The following is a 20718-nucleotide window of genomic DNA, read 5'->3' as shown; positions in this document are numbered from 1 at the left end:
TTGGCTTTGGAAAATTCCCCTGTTTTAGTATCTGGAACATGGACTGGTATATGACCAAGCTGACATCAACATTCTTAAGGGTAGAAGGGCTGTGTAAGGAAAGCATGAATGTGCCTTGGTCTATTTGTCATGTGCTTCCTCATATTGACACCCTGCCCTTGAGAGCTATCTCTGTTGTATGTTCTTCTCAACCTTCAAATGTCATTCTTATACTTAGAGCAGGAGTCTCTGAACTATGGCTTGTGGGCCAAACTTGGTGGCAGCTGCCTGCTTTGCAAGTATGGTTTTATTAGAACACAGCCATACCTTGTGGTTCATGTTTGTGTATGACTGATTTCATTCTACAATGGCAGAGTTGAGTACTCCCCCAAAACTAAAATGTTTACTATATATGGCCTTTACAGAAAATGTATGCCAACTCTGCCCTAGAGAAAAAAACCTGTTACAATTTGCATTCAAATTTTCCTTCTCTAATAAGCATAAGAAACAGAATCTCTAAGTAACAATAGCAAAGATGCAAACAGATTCACACAGGTATCTACATACATATGATTACACCTCTTAGCACAGAATTGTCAAGTCACTGCTGTTGAACTTTCATTTTTTTTGAATCCTATAAGAAGTTATAGCTTCCCCCAGTATCCTTCCCTACAATAGCTAAGAATACAGGGACTTCACAGGTACTCATCAAGGTGTAATCACATAGCTAAGAATCTAATTCCTCCCCCAGAGAAGGCTGCCTGCAATTCCATCCCATGTCCAGTTATTCCATGCTCATCAAGGGCCTAGATACAAAGTTAAAGCAGAAAAACCAACAGATCCCATTCCATGCCTTGAGTGATACATTGTTAAAGAAAATCAGTGGTCAGCATCACATGTACATCAATAAACACATGCATGCATATTCATATACTTAAAATCTCATTAATTATTAGATGTTTCAAGAGCATGCAAGAAAATAACCCTCTTATGTATCAGAGTAAAAAAGACCTAAAGTTTTAATAAATTTTAAGGGTAAGTACATCCAGATTGGGAGCATAAATACATGTTTATATTTATAAATTGTAGGTACTATATATAAAGAGTTGAAATAATACATAGATTGATCACTTTGTTAGTCAATAAAATCATTATTCAAAATGCCTGCTACAACTGTACTCTGCTCCCTGCCTCTCTTTGGTAACTAAAATCAGAAAATGCTAGTCCTAACCTTTACCAAGTATTCTCTTAACCACCCCCCACTTAATAATAATTTGCATGTATTAGCATAACATAAATTAAACCCAAGAAACATTTTAATGTAAGTCATTTCATTCTCATTTCTCTGAAAGCTTATCTACAGTGACAGCGTATTTAGGCTGACAGACTTTTTGAAAATAAAATAGAAATAGAAGAGGTTTATTTCACCTTCACATGGTGTCTTTCTCATGCAGAGTTCAGATTTCCACAATTGTATCCCTTTAAAGGATTTGATATGCAGGAAAAGAAGAGAGGATGATGGTAAACGTTTCATCTCAGAGACACCAACAGACCACACTCCAGGATCAACAAGGGCTGAAACCTTACCTTTTACTGATGTGTTAGGTGGAGGGCCTTCCATTCGCAAGTTCCATGGAGGGTCCCCCTGGTTAGCAAAGTCCCTCATTTTCAGGTAGCTGATTGTAAGTCGAATGATGGAGGCCTTGTCAAGCTGGCTAGTGATGGCTGCAGGAAGAGGCAACAACTTGGCCAATTCATAGAACTCAAAGTTTTCTTTTCCCCGGCGGGAGCGGGCAGCATCCCGGGACTTCTCCTTTCTCAATGCTTGTAAACTGGAATCAAAGGAGTGAAAAAGTGCTGTTTAGAACGTGTGATTCTGTCAATCAGATGAACACTGCTTTTCTTTTTACTTCATCCATGCCCCCCCTCCCCACAACCAGCAAAAGTCTACCAAAATTTTCTTCAAACTTTCAGGGCCGCGGTAAAAGGAGTTCCAGACAAAGACCACTAAAACCTCTGGGCTTATATGCCATAAACTCATGTGCAATGAGTAAAAATAGTTTACTTGTTAAGTTTTTCCCTCCAATTACCCATGCACTGAGATATAGTTTGTTTTTGAGACATAAGATTTACAGGTGACGCTTGCTATTATAAGCTATGAACAGTTTAAAAGACTGTGATTATAATCACATATCTGCATGTGTGAGTGTATGTTCAGTTTCTCAGTTGTGTCCAACTCTTTGTGACCCCGTGGACTGCAGCCGCCCAGGCTCCTCTGTCCATGGGATTCTCCAGGCAAGAATACTAGAGTGGGTTGCCATTCCCTTCTCCAGGGGATCTTCCTGACCCAGGGATTGAACCCGAGTCTCCCTCATTGCAGGCAGATTCTTTACCATCTGAGCCACCAGGGAAGACTAAACCCTCAAAAGGACATATTTTAAAAAATTTTTTCTATTACCATTTCGAGGAACAAAGGCTAAACAAAAAAACAGTTCACAGAATTAACAAATAAAATGTTGATGTGCTTCCAGCCCTCAATAAAAATCATAACCTTCACTCAGATAAATAAAACCTCTCATTGAAAATGATGATTGCAATGGAACTTTATAAATGCACTGGTAATTGGTTGATAAGAGAATACTTTAATTCTTTATTAAGGAGCATACATTCATAGATGGATAGATTCTCTAAGATATTAGAGAATAAAATATATCACCCAGAAAAGTCAAACTTTAAAATAATATAAATTTAATGTTGAAAGATAAAGCCCCATATGGGTTATTAAAATTTATAAACATTATAGACATATTACTTCACAGAAGAGGCAACAGGTGGGACCCAGCATTTTCCTTTAACTATTTATGCACATTTCTGTTTGAAGTTTGCTCGCATTGCTGAGGGCAGAATCTGGCACAACTGAAGTTATATGTGAGCATCTGACAGGAGAAATCCACCTACTCTGAATTGCTCTGTTTTCTGTCTGATGAAAAATAAAATTCAAAATCAGACTGTGATGATAAATAATTGGGCAATATTTACAGTATCAAGGTATTATTAACATCATATATAAGTATCCATTTTATTGGGCTTTGAAAGCATTTAAAATCTTTGAATCTAGCATCCTAGTTTCCCCAATATAAAATATCAAGAAAGAGGAGCAAGACCAGAGGAACAGGTCAAAATGAGTGCAGCAGTATGGCTTCAGCCTCTTAAGATGAGCAGTAACATTCCATATTACCTTCGACCTTGTCTGATGTTCACAGTGGAAAACTGTTTTCACTGCAGACACTTCAGGTGCTTTACTGAGTGTCTATGTAATTTAAATAACTCCATGACGTTTGGGTCAAATACTTGCTAGGCTAATAGCCCAACAGGTTTCATGTTCGCTCCATTAATAAAATATTCAACATTAGCCAGCTAATGTATTTCTCAGAACTAGACCAATTAACACTACCATTTTCAGAGTCAAAGCAGTCACAGGTGACAAATCTTTGTCCTGATATCTCTGGTGATAATCTTCAGTGGAAACATCACTAATTTATAAGGAAAAGCTGTGTGATTCTGTTTCCCAAAATTTTAGCTGACCTCCATCCAATTATTCAAATGCTCAATGTGGCTTATTGATAACTAGGTACACAAAAGTAAGAGATGTCTTAAAGTCTGACCAATTACAGGTAAAATCTGAATCTATGTCAACATCTTAGGATAAAACAATGATTCATAGCCATCCTCTACCCCCATATAATAAAAGTAATCTATCTAACACCATTTAAGTCAGCTGCACCCAAAGAACTATGTCACTTGACATGTTTTATCTACCACTTGTAGAGTGCAGTGCTTCAAGTTCAGTGCTTTGCTCTTTTTGTGTTCTCATAATCAAATACTACTCCAGAAGGTGGGCTGAACATATATATATGTGTATATATATATATATATATATATATATATATATTTTTTTTTTGGTCTTGTAAGTGACTATGATGGAGCTGTGGAGCAAGGCTGCTAACTCAAGGGCTTGCAGGGTTAAGGCAGGGAATGTCAACGAATAAAGAGGCCTGATGCTGACTGGAGGATGACAGCCCCGGCAAAGGAAAGCATATACAGTTTTCGCCTTGCGTGTGCTGCTTTGGGGGAAGGCTTGCATGTGCTGCCAGATTTCAGCTACTGCTATTTCTAGAAAACAAAAATCTGAATTTTTACATAGTATTTCCAAGTTTATGTTACGTTTTAGGCTTATGTTAACTAATTGGCATTTTTGAAAATCATGCAAGCCAAATAAAACATGCCATTTGGTCAACAATGGAGCAGGAACTCATTTTGCAATTGGGTAATAATTTGGGAGGTCAGTTCTGCCAGAAGGTTCACATGGATGTTATATGTAATTTTCCTTATATATGTCAGTCAGTGGTCACAAATGGATTCATCTGATACCTAATCAATATTACTAGCATTCATAATGGGAATTTCTCTATTCACCTGAAGCCAGTAGAGGATTAAGCAATCATTCTGAAATTGATATTTACTGTATGGGCTTATCAATAACCTAAGGATAAAAACTAATGCTAAGGGTAGAAAAGCCAAAGATCACAGGGAGTAGCCCAATGGGCTCCAAGGATGAAGTAGAGTGGAGATGACTTCTTTCATCCACTTAGGGAAGGTGGGGTATGTGGACACTAATGCTTTGGGGTTCCTCACTTAAACACTACCCTCTGACACTTGGCTTTTCTAAAATAGCACTTACTTTATGTGCTTCTATATATTATCTTCTCAGTTCTTCTTCTCTATCACTCTCCCCCTTTAAAAAAAAAATCTCTTTACACACACTGTGTTACCCTACTGGAGTAATCTTCCTGTCCATAATCTTAATAACAAAGGGTTTCCATGACTCCCCATCATATCATTATGCAGACGCCACAGTACAGAAGATTTCCAGAATGAGGGCACTGTGTCTGCAATAAGTAGTCATTGGTTTTGAGGGCAACAGCAATAAAATACAGCCAACAGTTTATAAAGGTTGTGGAGATATTGATACAATAGATGAAGCTAAAGACCTTAAGACAATGACAGATTGTGGATTAATCTTCTGCCCTGCTTTTGTGAAGTAGAGCCTAGTTAGAAGTAATTCTCAAACTGAATTAAGGGCTACATTAAAACCTAACATAAGTTTGCATTTGTACATTGTGTTCTAAAGCAAAACATACAGTTGCATTTCTAAACACTAGAGAAAGAATGGATTGACTGTGAGTAAATGTTACTGCCTGATCTCTGCCACCTAAAATATGATTAAGTAATAAGTTACTTCTTGGGCCCAAAATTCCCACTATTTTAATGCTCTTCCACTTAAGACTCTGAATAACAGAAAATCCTCCACAAATCAAAATTTTAACTCTGTGATGACAACAATATCATCTTCATTAATAATTATCACCAACAGTAAATCAACAACTATTTTCAAAGACACACACACATATCTGAAAGTCATATCCAAAATAATGCATATATATGTATATTTTTGAGGGTTTATTAAATGATTCTCAAATTTTCAAAAGGGATCCATCACTCCATCCAAAAGAATAATGATCTAACATATAGAATTTCTTCTTATAAGGGTTATAAAGCTGAATTCTGTTCTCTTTTTGCCACTGATGTTGCTAGAATTGACTTGTCCTTAAAATATCCTTGGTTAAAATAATACTATTTAATGTATGTTTTCATTCAACATCTTTAAGCAATTTTTACACATTTATAAAGTTATACCTTTAAGCATATACCTAACAAGCAATCAAAAATGAGTTTACTAAGAATGAAGATTCAGCAGTCAGTATTTGTTAAACATAAAGTTATTTTTTGAATCCTCCATGTATTTTAAGTTCCTTTGGCAAGCTGTATGTTCCATGGAAAGAGTTCCAATGAAGGAATTCTGAGATCCACTTTGGCCATTGTAGACATGATGATTCTAATTCACTATGTTGAATTTCAATTTTATCATCTTAGACCATGAGGATGACACACAAGCAGCATTTGGCAAATCTTCTGGGACCACTGCAATGGCTCACATGATAATTTCATAATCATATAAAGAAGTGAACCTCCCTTGGACAGTTCTATATTGCAACAGTTAAGAGAGTTTGTAAACTCTAAATGTGGTAGAGTCTCCTTTAGTTTACAACAGAATTTTAGTAAGACTGAAGAATGCCTAAATATAGTCAAGCTATACTTAAGCTTTCTTGGAAGCACAGATGTTTGGAGTAGGGACTCCATGTCCACATTATCACACAGTTACTAGCTGGCAATCTTGGACAGAAGTCTCAGCTTCTTTGGACCTCAATTTCCTCATCTGGGAAACAGACATTATAGTAGAACATACTTCACAATATTCTTCAGAGGAGTAACTGAGCTAATATATGTCAAGTGCTAAATGTCTTGACATATATTACTTACAACTGCCATGTTGTAAATGTTACATAAACATGGAAAGTGAAAGTTAGAATGTTAGTCGCTCAGTCTGTCCAACTCTATGCAGCCCCACGGACTGCACCCTGCTGGTTCCTCGGTCCATGGAATTCTCTAGGCAAGAATACTGGAGTGGGTTACCATTCCCTTCTCCAGGGGGTCTTTCTGACCCAGGTCTTCTGCGTTGCCGGGAAATTCTTTACCATCTGAGCCACCAGGAAAGTCACTATAGGCACTGACTACTATTATAACAACTTTATACCTAGGAAAAGCCTGACTGTTTTAATCTTAGCACCACATCTGATCATCACCTTGTTCCTCCAGAATTCTTTACAATTTTCTTTTAACTAGTAGCATCTTTCCTATCACTTTATTTTTCATTCAGGCTATAGTTTCTATAATTCTAAATACCTATGTTTTTTACTCATTGTTTCTCAAACTCCTTTCTTTACTGCCACTTATGACTTTCGTTTTTTAGTAAATTTTACTTCCCATATAGTGACAGTAGAGATTAAATCAGAGGGCTGACTTCTGCTTGGTGATAACCCTAAAATTGCCTATTTATTTAAATGCCTCCATGTTCTCTCAACTCATGATTCTCACTTTCTTCAAGTTCTGTTGCTGCCTCTATCAGCATGTCTTCCACACTAGCAGGAGACAAGGGTAAGTGCATGAATTCCAGAGCCTGTGCTTAAATCCTGGCTCTATGACTAATTACATAATAAGTAAACGTGAGCAACTTACTTAACCTCTTTTGCCTCCGTTTCTCACCTGTGATATGTGATGATAATACTGCTTCATAAGGCTCCTGTTAAAATTAACTGGGGTAGTTAAAAAAATATTTATAGTGGTGCCTAGGACACAGTAATACTGTATAAGATGTGTTAAATGAAAACCCAAGCTCATGTCAAACTAACTGTTCTATGCTTTGAGGTCCTTTATAATTTACACTGTGTTCTCACCAATAAGATTTCCATCTACTGGTTCTGACATACCACACTGTGTACTTAAGTGAAATAAAACTACTTGATTGCAGAGATATTGATTTTTCATTATGTTCCTCCTTACACCTAGGTCTACCTGTCTTTTACTATAGATATACTCAATGACTTGTTCAAATAAAAAATGCATGTCTCATTAATGGAAGATGAAATGTTTATAAATAAGTGATTTCCTATGCTAAGAATAATAAAGGATCATTTTTTTAGTTCCCTAAAGTAGAAAAAACTGGTATTCAAAATTGACAAGCAATTTTGTTTATAGAGAAAAATGAACATCCAAACAGTAATTAAGGGAATGGGTGGGTTACTCGGGAAGACTGTGAAAGCTTCTATGGAAGACTTCAAAATTGCAATGATAATTATTCATCAGAAAGAGTATACGTGTATTCCTAGCAGGAAGATCTTTCGAAGCATCTCCCAAAACATCACAAATATGAAATTTCTGTCTGTCAGGCCAAGCTCCAAATCCAGGACCATGGAGAGCTCACCCAGAACATTTGGAGCAGGGAAGAAACTTGGGAGGACAACAGCAGTTTCCAGTTCTAGCCTCCACACTGGGGGCAAGGCTGAATCGTGAAACTCTACTTGAGCCAGAAATGAGACAGGAAAAGAAGGTAAAAGAAAGTTTTGTTGCTTCTTTAAAAAACAAACAAACAAACAAACAAACAAACAGGCACTGCCACTATCACAAAGCCAATATTATGAAATTGAGTTAGCACTTGTGATCTCTCTAAAGCTGTCTCAGAGTTGGATAAAGGTGTCAATTGTTTCCATAGTGGAAAAAACAGGTAATTTTGGATGTGATGACTCATTAAAAGAACTAAGTTGTCTCTTGTGGTTTGTCAAATTTAGCTTTGCAAAATTCATTTCTTTGGTTTCCTACTTCACAGAAATGGTGATAGTGATTACAGAAACAATACAGTTGGATATTTACAGAATAAAACAGAGCAGAAATAGTAACTGTCACAGAGGAACCAACAGAAGTAAGTCACCTTAGTCAAATGTTTCTTATTCAACAACTTCTTCACAGCCAGATATCTATCAGCTATTTTTTAATACTTTATAATTATATTTATGGAATGATTTCTTATATGGATATTACCAACAGATCCATACTCTCTCTACATAAAAATCCTCTCTCTAAGCCTCAAAGTTAACACCTTCATGTAAACTTTTAGAGTACAATAACTAGTCTTTATAAAAGAACATGGCAGGTTTTAATCATTAACTCTAGGGGAAAGGAAAAGTAGGGTAAAAACCACTTTAAATTTTACCTTTGTAAAGTACCTCTAAGGAGCCAGACAGGCATTTTTTTTTTTTTAATGGATTTTCCTACTTGTTTTGCTTAGGAGAATCCAGCACTAGACTTCTACTATTTATCAATTAATCTGGCATGCAGCCTCAAAGGAAGAAGGTCGACCTGTATTAAAAATGCAGCCATCAAAAATTCATCAAAGGCTGCAGCATTTTAACTCATGAACCTTTGAACACCTGCATACTTGTCAGATCTCTGGTCATAGTTAACGGTGAAATCTATAGTTACTCCGGTACCTACAGCTGCCCTGACATGAGCTGAATGAGGCAGCTTCCCAGGGAAAAAGTACAGTAAAGATTCTATAAGCACTGCTTTCCCTTCCTTCATTACTTTCAATAAACCAGTCCACCACACATTGGCATCACAGAGAGTTCAAAGTCAATCAAATCAGTCCACTGCAAAGAATAAAAATCTTCCGAAGTATTTTTCCCCCATGATTGTAATTACCACCTTTCTTACAGGGTAATATAATTGAGAAATGCATAAAAAACTGTTATCTGGTAGGATTATGTACAACATAACTCCCAACCCAAAATCTTTTAATGCTCTTCAAGAAAGGGTAATAATTTCAGAAACCTTCCTTTAATGTGTGAAGAAAGCAGTATAGTACATACTGGAAGTTAAAACTGGAACCTTCAAGTTCAAGGTAAGAACTCTGCTGCTTAACTAATGCACTGCTCATAGCTGTCATCATTAATTTATGTTAGCCTCTGTAAACATCAAGAGTATAATAGGCCAATTTCACAACTAAATATAGATGCACATTTTGCCCTTATATAAATGGCAGATTGCTGCTGTAGATCATCGCTGCAGCAACACGTCAGTAAAGATGCACTGTTTGATGGTCTGATGCTCACACAATATATAAAACCAGTTGTAATGGTTGTTTGGAAGCAAAGTGTAACATAGCAGCAAAATTTCATTTGTTCCACAAACTCAGGATATATTAAGCTTGGCTGACAAAGACTGTTTGATGTGCTAAATCAGTTTGACCTTCATTCTTGCCTTATTTTTCTCATTTAACAAGTGAAATTACCATTATTTTTCCCACATGTAAGAAAATATCATGAAAGTGATTGCTTAAAAACATTGTCAAAAACATGTGCCACTGCTAACATGCAATAAAGTATTAAAATCAAGATGCATCTTTAAAATCTTTAAACTATGATATATTCTGATTGAATAATCATGACCTATTTTTGACTTGTGGTAAAATAGATCCAAAGAGTAATTAAAGCCATTCCACTGAATGCTTTCCCTCATCTTCAGAAAATGCCTTGTGTATGTTTGAACTTAATAATTAAATTAATTGGTTTTAGCCAATGAGCATTCTTATTCTTAACACTTTAAGTAAGAGGATTTAATACCAGAATGAGTCATTAGAATAGTAATAAAGAAAGCTGAGAGGTCCGCACAATCCTTTTCAACCAGTGTTCACCTTGATTCAAATAACCCTTGAATGAACCACAGCAAGACCCAACTATTCATTGCATGCTTTGGTGTCTGCCAAAAACCTCCTGAATCAAAGTGTTTTGTTCTTCATTTTCCTCCAGAACTTTAAGCTACCAACTGGCAGTTCCATAATAATGACAAAAAACTGCAGTTTTATCAAGTAATTTCTCTCCACCCAATAAATAGCACTTTACCTTGGAGCAACTTGTATATTTCACACCTTAAATTTCTATTTACCAAATCAGCTAATCACTTCACAATTGAACTCAGAACAAAAAAAAATTATCAATTAAAGTGGTTGAAACTCCTGCAAATTATCATTTAGGAATGAAGTAATTGCTTTCATCAGGGCAGAAAAGCCCGCCAGAACAGAAATGTCACTTTAGATTAGTGTTCTCACTCCTGAAGCTATGGATGACACAGCTGATATAAGACTAAATGCCAAGACCAATCAATTGCTTTTGTGGCTCTGCTCTGAGCTGCTGTAAAAGGGGCCATTTTCTAGGATCTACTCTTCATTATAGTAAATGCTATCTCCTTGGTAACATAATTCCATTTCTCATAAATTCTGTCTGAGAGCATTGTCCTAACAATGGATGTTTGTGGAAAAGAATGCTGTTGGTTTAATGCACAGAATTAAGTGTGAATGGCTGTCAAACTGCTATAGTTTACTAGTTCTTAAACATAAATTGAAGTCTTATACATTAGAAAGAATTCTTGGGGAGAAATGAATGTCCTGAACAAGGGTAAGATATTGTATTTGAAGGTTCTGTGCTACTGGTTTTGAATTTTGACTATTCTAGTATTTATCTGTCCTGTACATGAAATCAGTCAGCTCACACCAGAGGTGGGTGAACACATCACCTACTTTCTCAGCAGTATAGTTTGCAAATGTGAAACCTCAGAAGCAAATACGGACTCATTAGGCAACTGCATGCGATTTGTGAATAGCCACAACTGTGTTAAAAGAAAAAAAAAAAAAACTGTTCTTTGAGCTGAGCCATTCCTGGAAAGCATCCAGATCTTAATTTGTATTGTTCATCCCCCTGAAGTTACAAGATTCTGGGTTGCAGGCTCCAATTAAAAGGAAATTGAAGAAGCTAATATAGTGAGAAAGCAGCAATTCCCTGCACTGCTCTCTTCAGGTCTGAAGTTTAGAAAGAGATTCAGGATCACGGGTCTTTGCCCGACATGGGATAAAGGCCTTTCTCATCCTGGTGAGCACACATGTGTAACTTCCATTAGCAGTAACAGAAGTCGTGAGCACACATTGAGAGGGAAGTCTACTGCTAAATATTTGAAAGGGTCAGAGCATCTCCGCTGAAAGGCAAAACTGAGAAGGAATGGTGGGCACTCTGTGATGGCAGGACATTTTACTAACCATGCAAAGGGATTTCTATCACTCCAAGGGACTATAGTATTAGTTTTCATATCAATGACAGGAAAGTACATGTGTTGTTTCTGCTTTTTAATATTATTCAGTACCATCAAAAAATAGCATAAACCTTAACATCATAGTAACACTGAATGAAAACAAACATCTTTGAACATCTACTAAGTTTCAGGCTCTAATTAAACATTATCCTACTTAATTCACCATTGTCAATATCAGCAAGGATGGAAAGGGGAAGTAACAGCATCTATGGAAAGTAGATCATCTCCACGATATACATCTGACCCTAAAACACTGCTATTTTAGCCCCTGTTTTGGGGGGCCACTATATTTATGCTCTATTTCTAATTTTCTGCCCTCATCCCCCCGAACTAGGAGTTTTCTTGTCTCAGAGAGAACTTTCCCTGGATCCTAGACTTTTAGTACTAAAAGAAGGATGGGCCTGGGCAAACCAGAACAGCTGGTCACCCTGGAAATATGATTGTCCCCCATCTCATAAATAAGAAGACCACAGCGAGAGAAAGTAACTTGCCCAAGATCACTGACAGCTGAAAACGGCATCTGAACCTTGGCAAGATGACTCCATCCTTACGTCCTTCTCACCACTGCACTGCGTTGCCTCTATAGGAACAAAGTCATGAGTCCCCTTCTCCTGATTACATGACTATTAAGTCATGAATAAAATTTTATTTAACTGATAATCACACATATAATTTCTATCATAATTGTTACGAAAACATTAAGTCACTAATAAAATGTCCAACAACCCCCCTTTGTCAGGCATATAAACATATTCCAATTTGGAGTAGATAAATTTGCTGTTAATTGCTCTAAGTCCCAAACTAACTTGCTTTGGAATTCAAATTCAAATGACCTTTTCTAGAGGGAAAATTCACCTTTTTCCTTTACTTTTCTCTAAGTGTGATTTCAAACACTTCTTAAAGCATGACCAAGTGGAAGAAAGATTTTGAAAACTTTCAAGCCTGATAGGAGAAACTTGGAAAGGAGAAAGTAGGCTTTGACAAGTTTGAAGATTTTAAAGTCTGAAAAATGAAAGTTATGGTCATGTGAATACTGCAAACAGCACACCCATTTACTTGACATCAATGAGCATGTTTATACTATAACTGCCTGCATTTTTAATGAAATACATAAAGTGGCCACCCTTTCTTTAAACACTACCATTGAGAATAATGGTGCCAACAGTCTGAAGAGACAGCACACTTTATTCCCTACCTGACTTTATTTTAAAGGCATGCATTTTTATTTAACCTTTCATCAAGGTTCTAAAAGCATGGTGGAACTTACCAGAGGTGTACATTGTTACAATTTCTAGGGAACACTTTGGCAAATACAGATCTCAAGCTGGCCAGGGATGCAAACAAATACATTCTAAAAGAATATTCACTGCCTCTTTTGACAAACTTTAGAAATAAATTGTGAAATATTCTCAAGATACTGAATAAAGATGTTGAAAAAAATATTCAATGACTGGAAAAACATTTTTACAATAGAAAAGGAAAGATATAAGCATCTGAATGCAGAGTTCCAAAGAATAGCAAGAAGAGATAAGAAAGCCTTCTTCAGCGATCAATGCAAAGAAATAGAGGAAAACAACAGAATGGGAAAGACTAGAGATCTCTTCAAGAAAATTAGAGATATCAAGGGAACATTTCATGCAAAGATGGGCTCGATAAAGGACAGAAATGGTATGGACCTAACAGAAGCGAAAGATATTAAGAAGAGGTGGCAAGACTACACGGAAGAACTGTACAAAAAAGATCTTCACAACCCAGATAATGATGATGATGTGACCACTAATCTAGAGCCAGACATCTTGGAATGTGAAGTCAAGTGGGCCTTAGAAAGCATCACTATGAACAAAGCTAGTGGAGGTGATGGAATTCCAGCTGAGCTGTTTCAAATCCTGAAAGATGATGCTGTGAAAGTGCTGCACTCAATATGCCAGCAAATTTGGAAAACTCAGCAGTGGCCACAGGACTGGAAAAGGTCCGTTTTCATTCCAATTCCAAAGAAAGGCAATGCCAAAGAATGCTCAAACTACCGCACAATTGCACTCATCTCACATGCTAGTAAAGTCATGCTCAAAATTCTCCAAGCCAGGCTTCACCAATACGTGAACCGTGTGAACTCCCTGATGTTCAAGCTGGTTTTAGAAAAGGGAGAGGAACCAGAGATCAAATTGCCAACATCCACTGGATCATGAAAAAGCAGGAGAGTTCCAGAAAAACATCTATTTCTGCTTTATTGACTATGCCAAAGCCTTTGACTGTGTGGATCACAATAAACTGTGGAAAATTCTGACAGAGATGGGAATACTAGACCACCTGACCTGCCTCTTGAGAAATCTGTATGGAGGTCAGGAAGCAACAGTTAGAACTGGACATGGAACAACAGACTGGTTCCAAATAGGAAAAGGAGTACATCAAGGCTGTATATCGTCACCCTGCTTATTTAACTTCTATGCAGAGTACATCATGAGAAATGCTGGGCTGGAAGAAACACAAGCTGGAATCAAGATTGCCAGGAGAAATATCAATAACCTCAGATATGCAGATGACACCACCCTTATGGCAGAAAGTGAAGAGGAACTAAAAAGCCTCTTGATGAAAGTGAAAGAGGAGAGCGAAAACGTTGGCTTAAAGCTCAACATTCAGAAAATGAAGATCATGGCATCTGGTCCCATCACTTCATGGGAAATAGATGGGAAAACAGTGGAAACAGTGTCAGACTTTATTTTGGGGGGCTCCAAAATCACTGCAGATGGTGACTGCAGCCATGAAATTAAAAGACGCTTACTCCTTGGAAAAAAAGTTATGACCAACCTAGATAGTATATTCAAAAGCAGAGACATTACTTTGCCAACTAAGGTCCCTCTAGTCAAGGCTATGGTTTTTCCAGTAGTCATGTATGGATGTGAGATTTGGACAGTGAAGAAAGCTGAGCGCCGAAGAATTGATGCTTTTGAACTGTGGTGTTGGAGAAGACTCTTGAGGGTCCCTTGGACTGCAAGGAGATCCAACCAGTCCATTCTGAAGGAGATCAGCCCTGGGTGTTCTTTGGAAGGAATGATGCTAAAGCTGAAGCTCCAGTACTTTGGCCACCTCATGTGAAGAGTTGACTCATTGGAAAAGACTCTGATGCTGGGAGGGATTGGGGGCAGGAGGAAAAGGGGATGACAGAGGATGAGATGGCTGGATGGCATCACAGACTCGATGGACATGAGTCTGAGTGAACTCCGGGAGATGGTGATGGACAGGGAGGCCTGGCGTGCTGCGATTCATGGGGTCGCAAAGAGTCGGACATGACTGAGCGACTGAACTGAACTGAACTGAAGTGATAAAAGGAAGATCATAAAGTAGAATGTAAAATGGGTTGAACGATTATAGCAATGTATGTATAACTATATATAGATACAGAGAAAATATATCCAAACCAGGATTGAGTCCCACAAGCCAAAATATTGAGATTGGTTATTTCTACATGGTAAACATTTCTTGTCGGGGGCGGTCAGAAGATGGGAGGTGAGCAGGCAGGAGATAATTTCTAAAATTTCTTCAACAAATGTATTTTTAATATTAAAGTTACTTTTTGAAAAAAAAACATGTATGTAATTTTATTGGCTCCAAGTTGAGCCTCAAAACAGCTTAATGCTCAAGGTATTTTTCATTTAATGAATGATTTTCCTGATAGTGCTATCAAATGTCATCCTGTCATCACTGCATGTAGTAGTATGACCTGAAAAGTATCTGGAGAAAATGCTTGTCTCGATCATTCCTCTAAAAGAGAGCTGGAAGTAAAAAGGCTAGAAGAGGCCTTTATCCCTTCTCAAGTTACTCCACATGAGCATCCAACCAAATGACCAAGTCCTTCAGCCACACAGCCTTGGCTCTTGTGTCCTCTCTGGTCTCTCAAAACCCCAAGGCAGTGTGTGCCAGTGTACAGTACACCAGCTGCCCGGGTGGGGAGGGAGATGCTATCATTTAATGAATGACTTCTTCCATGTGTCACTTACTCCTTGCCAACCTGAGGGCATCTGTGGATTCTAAACCGGGAGAAAACACAGACAAATAAACACAAAATACTTCACACACTGAACTTCCTGAAGCAAAATCGCAGATACTGACTCAAGTCTTGGTTAACAAGTTGCCTCAATAAATGGTATCCTAAGATCTCTACTAAGTTTAACACTGACCAAATTATCAGGATCATTGTTTTTTCATCGAATGCTGCACCTCCCACTTCTAACTGGTGGTGGCCCTTGGTGGAACAGTGTGTCCATGGCATTAGATTTCATATATGAAGCAGCAAAGATTTTAATGTGCCAGGGATTATCACATGAGATTTAATTTGAGGAGTCATAACACCTCACTGAGGTACTTTATAAAGCAGGACCCCACAGGAAACATCTGTTTATTTATAAGAATCCATTACTTAGCCAGAAACCAAGCCCTTTCCAAACCCTAAAATCTTCTGAAAAACCTTGGTAGACGCTTAGTGCTCTCATTAATATCTGACTTTGAGGAACTACAAGTAAGTTATTCTGAGTCATATCTAACTATGTGACAAGATGATAAAGATAGGTACTATTTTGATGTATAAAATTAATCTTTATAGCATGAAATTAAATAAAGAATGAATAGGCTTTTTTATTTCATGCGTTTGCAAGCTGCTCATGGAAAAACAAAAGGTTGTATCATGATATAAGTATACACGACACTAAAAAGACCCAGTTGACTTATTAACTGAAAGTTAGCACTGAATTTACTGATACTGAATAATTACAACTGTAATAGTAACATGAATTCAAAGTGTTGGTAAAACATACTGAGATGTAGGAAAGCACATGATGACCGATTTGTAAGCTGGTGTAAAAGGGACTGCTTAATTGAAATGGGGCAATGGAAGCCAGTGATTTGCTCAACTGGCCTTTACCACAAAGCTTCCATAAACAACCTTAGTATCTGAATCTATAAACCACCAAATAATTAGCTTAAAAAATACAAAGGTAGACCTAGGGTTGAATACTTCCACCCTGACTTGTCTCCCAGTATGGTCCTCAATCAAAACAAATATCCTGTAACCTTTTTACTTACCCACAGGCACTTCACAGGAGCCCTTTTCTTAAATTCACCTTCTGTCCTCTCTGTATTTCATTTTGTTTTATTTGGGCTGAGATATTCATCTTAAAGGGTTTTCCCTCAAGGTCTCCTTTTGAGTCATCAGGGACAAAAGACCATTTAAGTCTTTAGTTTCAGTTCTGATAACAGCACCATTTCCCAATAATATATTTACAAAGAGACTATGGAGATCAATGAGTCAACAATAGCACTGCGGCAACTGGGTCCTGGTTCCATGGCTATGATCCGGAGTCCCTTTTTTAAGTTCCCAACCAGGGATTGAACTCATGTCCCCTGCAGTGGGAGCACAGCGCCCTAACCACTGGACTACCAGGGAATTCCCAGAGTCATTTTTCAAATACATACATGCACATGTGCACACGGTGCACATGTGTGCATACACACACACATGAACACACAACTGGTTTAGAGGGACTGATTTACACACACTGCCCTTCACATTCTGTTTTCTTACCCTCTCAGTTTTGTCACCTCATTTTCTTCTAAAGAATTTCTGAGAGAGTCACTCATTGGATTTGTTTATATCTCTTCTCATAAAATTCATACACGCAAGAAGAGTGAGTCAGGGTTTTTTGTCTGTTTGCTTGCTTTGTGAATTATGATTAGTCTAGCACAAATGAATTTAAGTTTGAGATCATAAACTCAAATACCTGTAGTATCCAACAAAATTATACAAATGAATAAAGAGGACTAAGTGAGAGAAAGCAATGCAAGCCTGACAATAAATGGCAACTGGACCTCAGTGTTGAGCAGTAACCGGGAGTGGTGTGGACTGTGGCAAACCAGAGAGCGCTAGCCTAGTCACCAGAGGGCACACATTATTCAGGAAAAGCATCTGTTAGTAGATGGGAATATAGACCCCAAAGTTGCCAAGTCTTCCTATTTAAGAGAAGTCAGAAATGTAGACTATTTTTCTAATGCAAAATCTTTCATTTTGTAAAATATCAAGTGAGCATCTCATTTTTAAAATGCAACTTTTCTCAGGCTCCTAAGGGTCTCATTTGGCCCGTGGCAGTTAACCATCTACGGTTTAACACCAGTAATAGCCTTTGTTGACAGTAAGTTGAATTATGGGATACATAATGTGTAAGATATAAAGAGCTATAGCAGGTGACAATGAAAAAATGAGGAAGAAGCATAAAATGGAGAGAAATGCGGAAAGTGAGATTGGAAGAAAAGAAACTATTAACATTGATTTTTCTCAGAGTGGTTGAATTTGTCCTTTTCACTCTGTTTTACAAATTTTCTATAAATAATCAGGAAAAAATAGATTCTTTTCTATTCCATAGGATCAAACTTATTAAAAATAGCTCAAAAAATGGAAAATACTCATATTTTCTCATATGAATATTACACTCATATTCATGCATAGATCTGTTCACCACAATTCAGCCCCACAGTTCCCAACACTTTATCACAACTGAAATCAACCAGTTCACCATGATCACATCGTAAATAAAAAAAGTGAAGTAAAACTCACTCAGTCATGTCCAACTCTTTGTGACCGCATGGACTGTATAGTCAATGGAATTCCCCAGGCCAGAATACCGGAATGGGTAGTCTTACCCTTCTCCAGGGATCTTCCCAACCCAGTGATCAAACCCACGTCTCCCATATTGTGGGCGGATTCTTTACCAGATGAGCCACAAGGGAAGACCATATACAAAAAATCTTTCATTAAAAATTAAAATGAGAGAGAGCAATCAAGATGGTAGAGTAGGAGGTGAAAAATTAAAATAGCCATTTTCAAAACGTGTCATAGTGTGTCCCCCAAAATTAGTGATTAAGTTGTGTTAGCAATTTCTTACAAGTTCATGCTAAACAAGACTGTTGTTATCAATTCACATGAGAGTAATCCAAGTCTATGCCCCAACCAATAATGCCAAAGAAGATAAAGTTGAACAGTTCCATGAAGACCTAAAAGACCTTCTAGACAAAACCCAAAAAATGCGTTCTTTTCATCATAGGGGACTGGAAAGCAAAAGTAGGAAGTCAAGAGATACCTGGAATAACAGATGAGTTTTACTTTGGAGTACAAAACGAAGCAGGGCAAAGCCTAATAGTTTTGCCAAGAGAAAGAAGACTCTACACATGGACATCACCAGATGGTCAATACTGAAATCAGATTGATTCTATTCTTTGCAGCTGAAGATAGAAAAGTATTATACAATAAGCAGAAACAAGGACCAGAGGCTGACTGTGGCTCAAGTCATGAACTTCTTATGGCAAAATTCAGACTTTAATTGAAGAAAGTAGGGAAAACCACTAGGCCATTCAGATATGATATAAATCAAATCCCTTATGATTATACAGTGGAAGTGAGAAATAGAGTCAAGGAATTAGATCTGATACATAGAATGTCTGAAGAACTATGGACTGAGGTTCCTAACACTGTATAGGAAGCAGTGACCAAACCATCCCCAAGAAAAAGAAATGCAAGAGGGCAAAGTGGTTGTCTGAGCACGTTTTACAAACAGCTGAGAAAAGAGGACATGTGAAAGGCAAAGGACAAAAGGAGCGATATAGCCATCTGAATGCAGAGTTCCAAAGAACAGCAAGGAGAGATAAAAAAAAAAAAAAGTCTTCCTAAATGATCAATGCAAAGAAACAGAAAAACAACCCTTGTAGCTCAGCTGGTAAAGAATTTGTTATAATGCGGGAGACCTGGGTTCAATCCCTGAGTTGGGAAGATCCCCTGGAGAAGGGAAAGACTACTCACTCCAGTATTCTGGCCTCGAGAACTTCATGGACAGAAAAGTCCATGGGGTCGCAAAGAGTCGGACATGACTGAGTGACTTTCACTTTCACTTTCAAAAGAATATTTCATGCAAAGATGGGAATAAAGGACAGAAATGGTATGGACCTAACAGAAGCAGAAGATATTAAGAAGAGGTGGCAAGAATACACAGAAGAGCCGTACAAAAAAGGTCCTAATGACCCAGATAACCACAATGGTGTGATCACTTACCTAGAGCCAGACATGCTGGAATTCAAAGTCAAGTGGGCCTTAGGAAGCATTACTATAAGCAAAGCTGGTAGAGGTGATAGAATTCCAACTAAGCTATTCCAAATACTAAAAGATGATGCTGTAGAAGTGCTGCACTCAATATGCCAGCAAATTTAGAAAATTCAGCAATGTCCACAGGACTGGAAAAGGTCAGATTTCATTCCAACTTCAAAGAAGGGCAATGCCAAAGAATGTACAAACTACAGCACGATACCACTTCATATGCTAGCAAGGTAATGATCAAAATCCTCCAAGTTAGGCTTCAACAGTATGTGAATCAAGAATTTCCAGATGTATAAGCTGGATTTAGAAAAGGAAAAAGAGTTAAAGGTCAAATTGCCAACATCTGTTGGATCACAGAAAAAGCAAGGGAATTCCAGAAAAACATCTGCTTCCTTGACTACACTAAAGCCTTTGACTGTGTGGATCACAACAAACTGTGGAAAATTCTTCAAGACATGGGAATACCAGACCACCTGACCTGCCTCTTGAGAAACCTGTATGCAGGTCATGAAACAACAGAACCACACATGGAACAATGGACTGGTTCAAAATTGGGAAAGGAGTACATCAAGGCTATATATTGTCACCTTGCTTATTTAATTTATATGCAGAGTACATCATTCAAAATGCTGGGCTGAATGAAGCTCAACCTGGAATCAAGATTGCTGGGAAAAATATTAATAACATCAGATATGCAGACAGTTCAGTTCAGTTCAGTCGCTCAGTCGTGTCCGAGTCTTTGCGACCCCATGAATCGCAGTACGCCAGGCCTCCCTGTCCATCACCAGTTCCCAGAGTTCACTCAGACTTGCGTCCATCGAGTCAGTGATGCCATCCAGCCATTTCATCCTCTATCATCCCCATTCTCCTCCTGCCCCCAATCCCTCCCAGCATCAGAGTCTTTTCCAAGGAGTCAACTCTTCGCATGAGGTGGCCAAAGTACTGGAGTTTCA

General features: G+C 37.8%; 1 protein-coding gene across 1 annotated transcript in view; it reads right to left on the bottom strand.

The window, feature by feature from the left end:
• NPAS3 (neuronal PAS domain protein 3) overlaps positions 1–20718 on the bottom strand; it is a 963361-nt gene that overhangs the window by 661829 nt on the left and 280814 nt on the right. Inside the window, exon 3 of the mRNA XM_052659608.1 lies at positions 1567–1811. Within this exon, the coding sequence (XP_052515568.1) occupies positions 1567–1811 (245 nt within the window). The remainder of the gene's footprint in view (positions 1–1566; positions 1812–20718) is intronic.

This window comes from Budorcas taxicolor, chromosome 21 (genome assembly GCF_023091745.1).
Source record: "Budorcas taxicolor isolate Tak-1 chromosome 21, Takin1.1, whole genome shotgun sequence".
Lineage (NCBI taxonomy): Eukaryota > Metazoa > Chordata > Mammalia > Artiodactyla > Bovidae > Budorcas > Budorcas taxicolor.
Note: the sequence above shows the minus strand (reverse complement) of the source record. Positions and strands in the feature narration are given on the sequence as shown.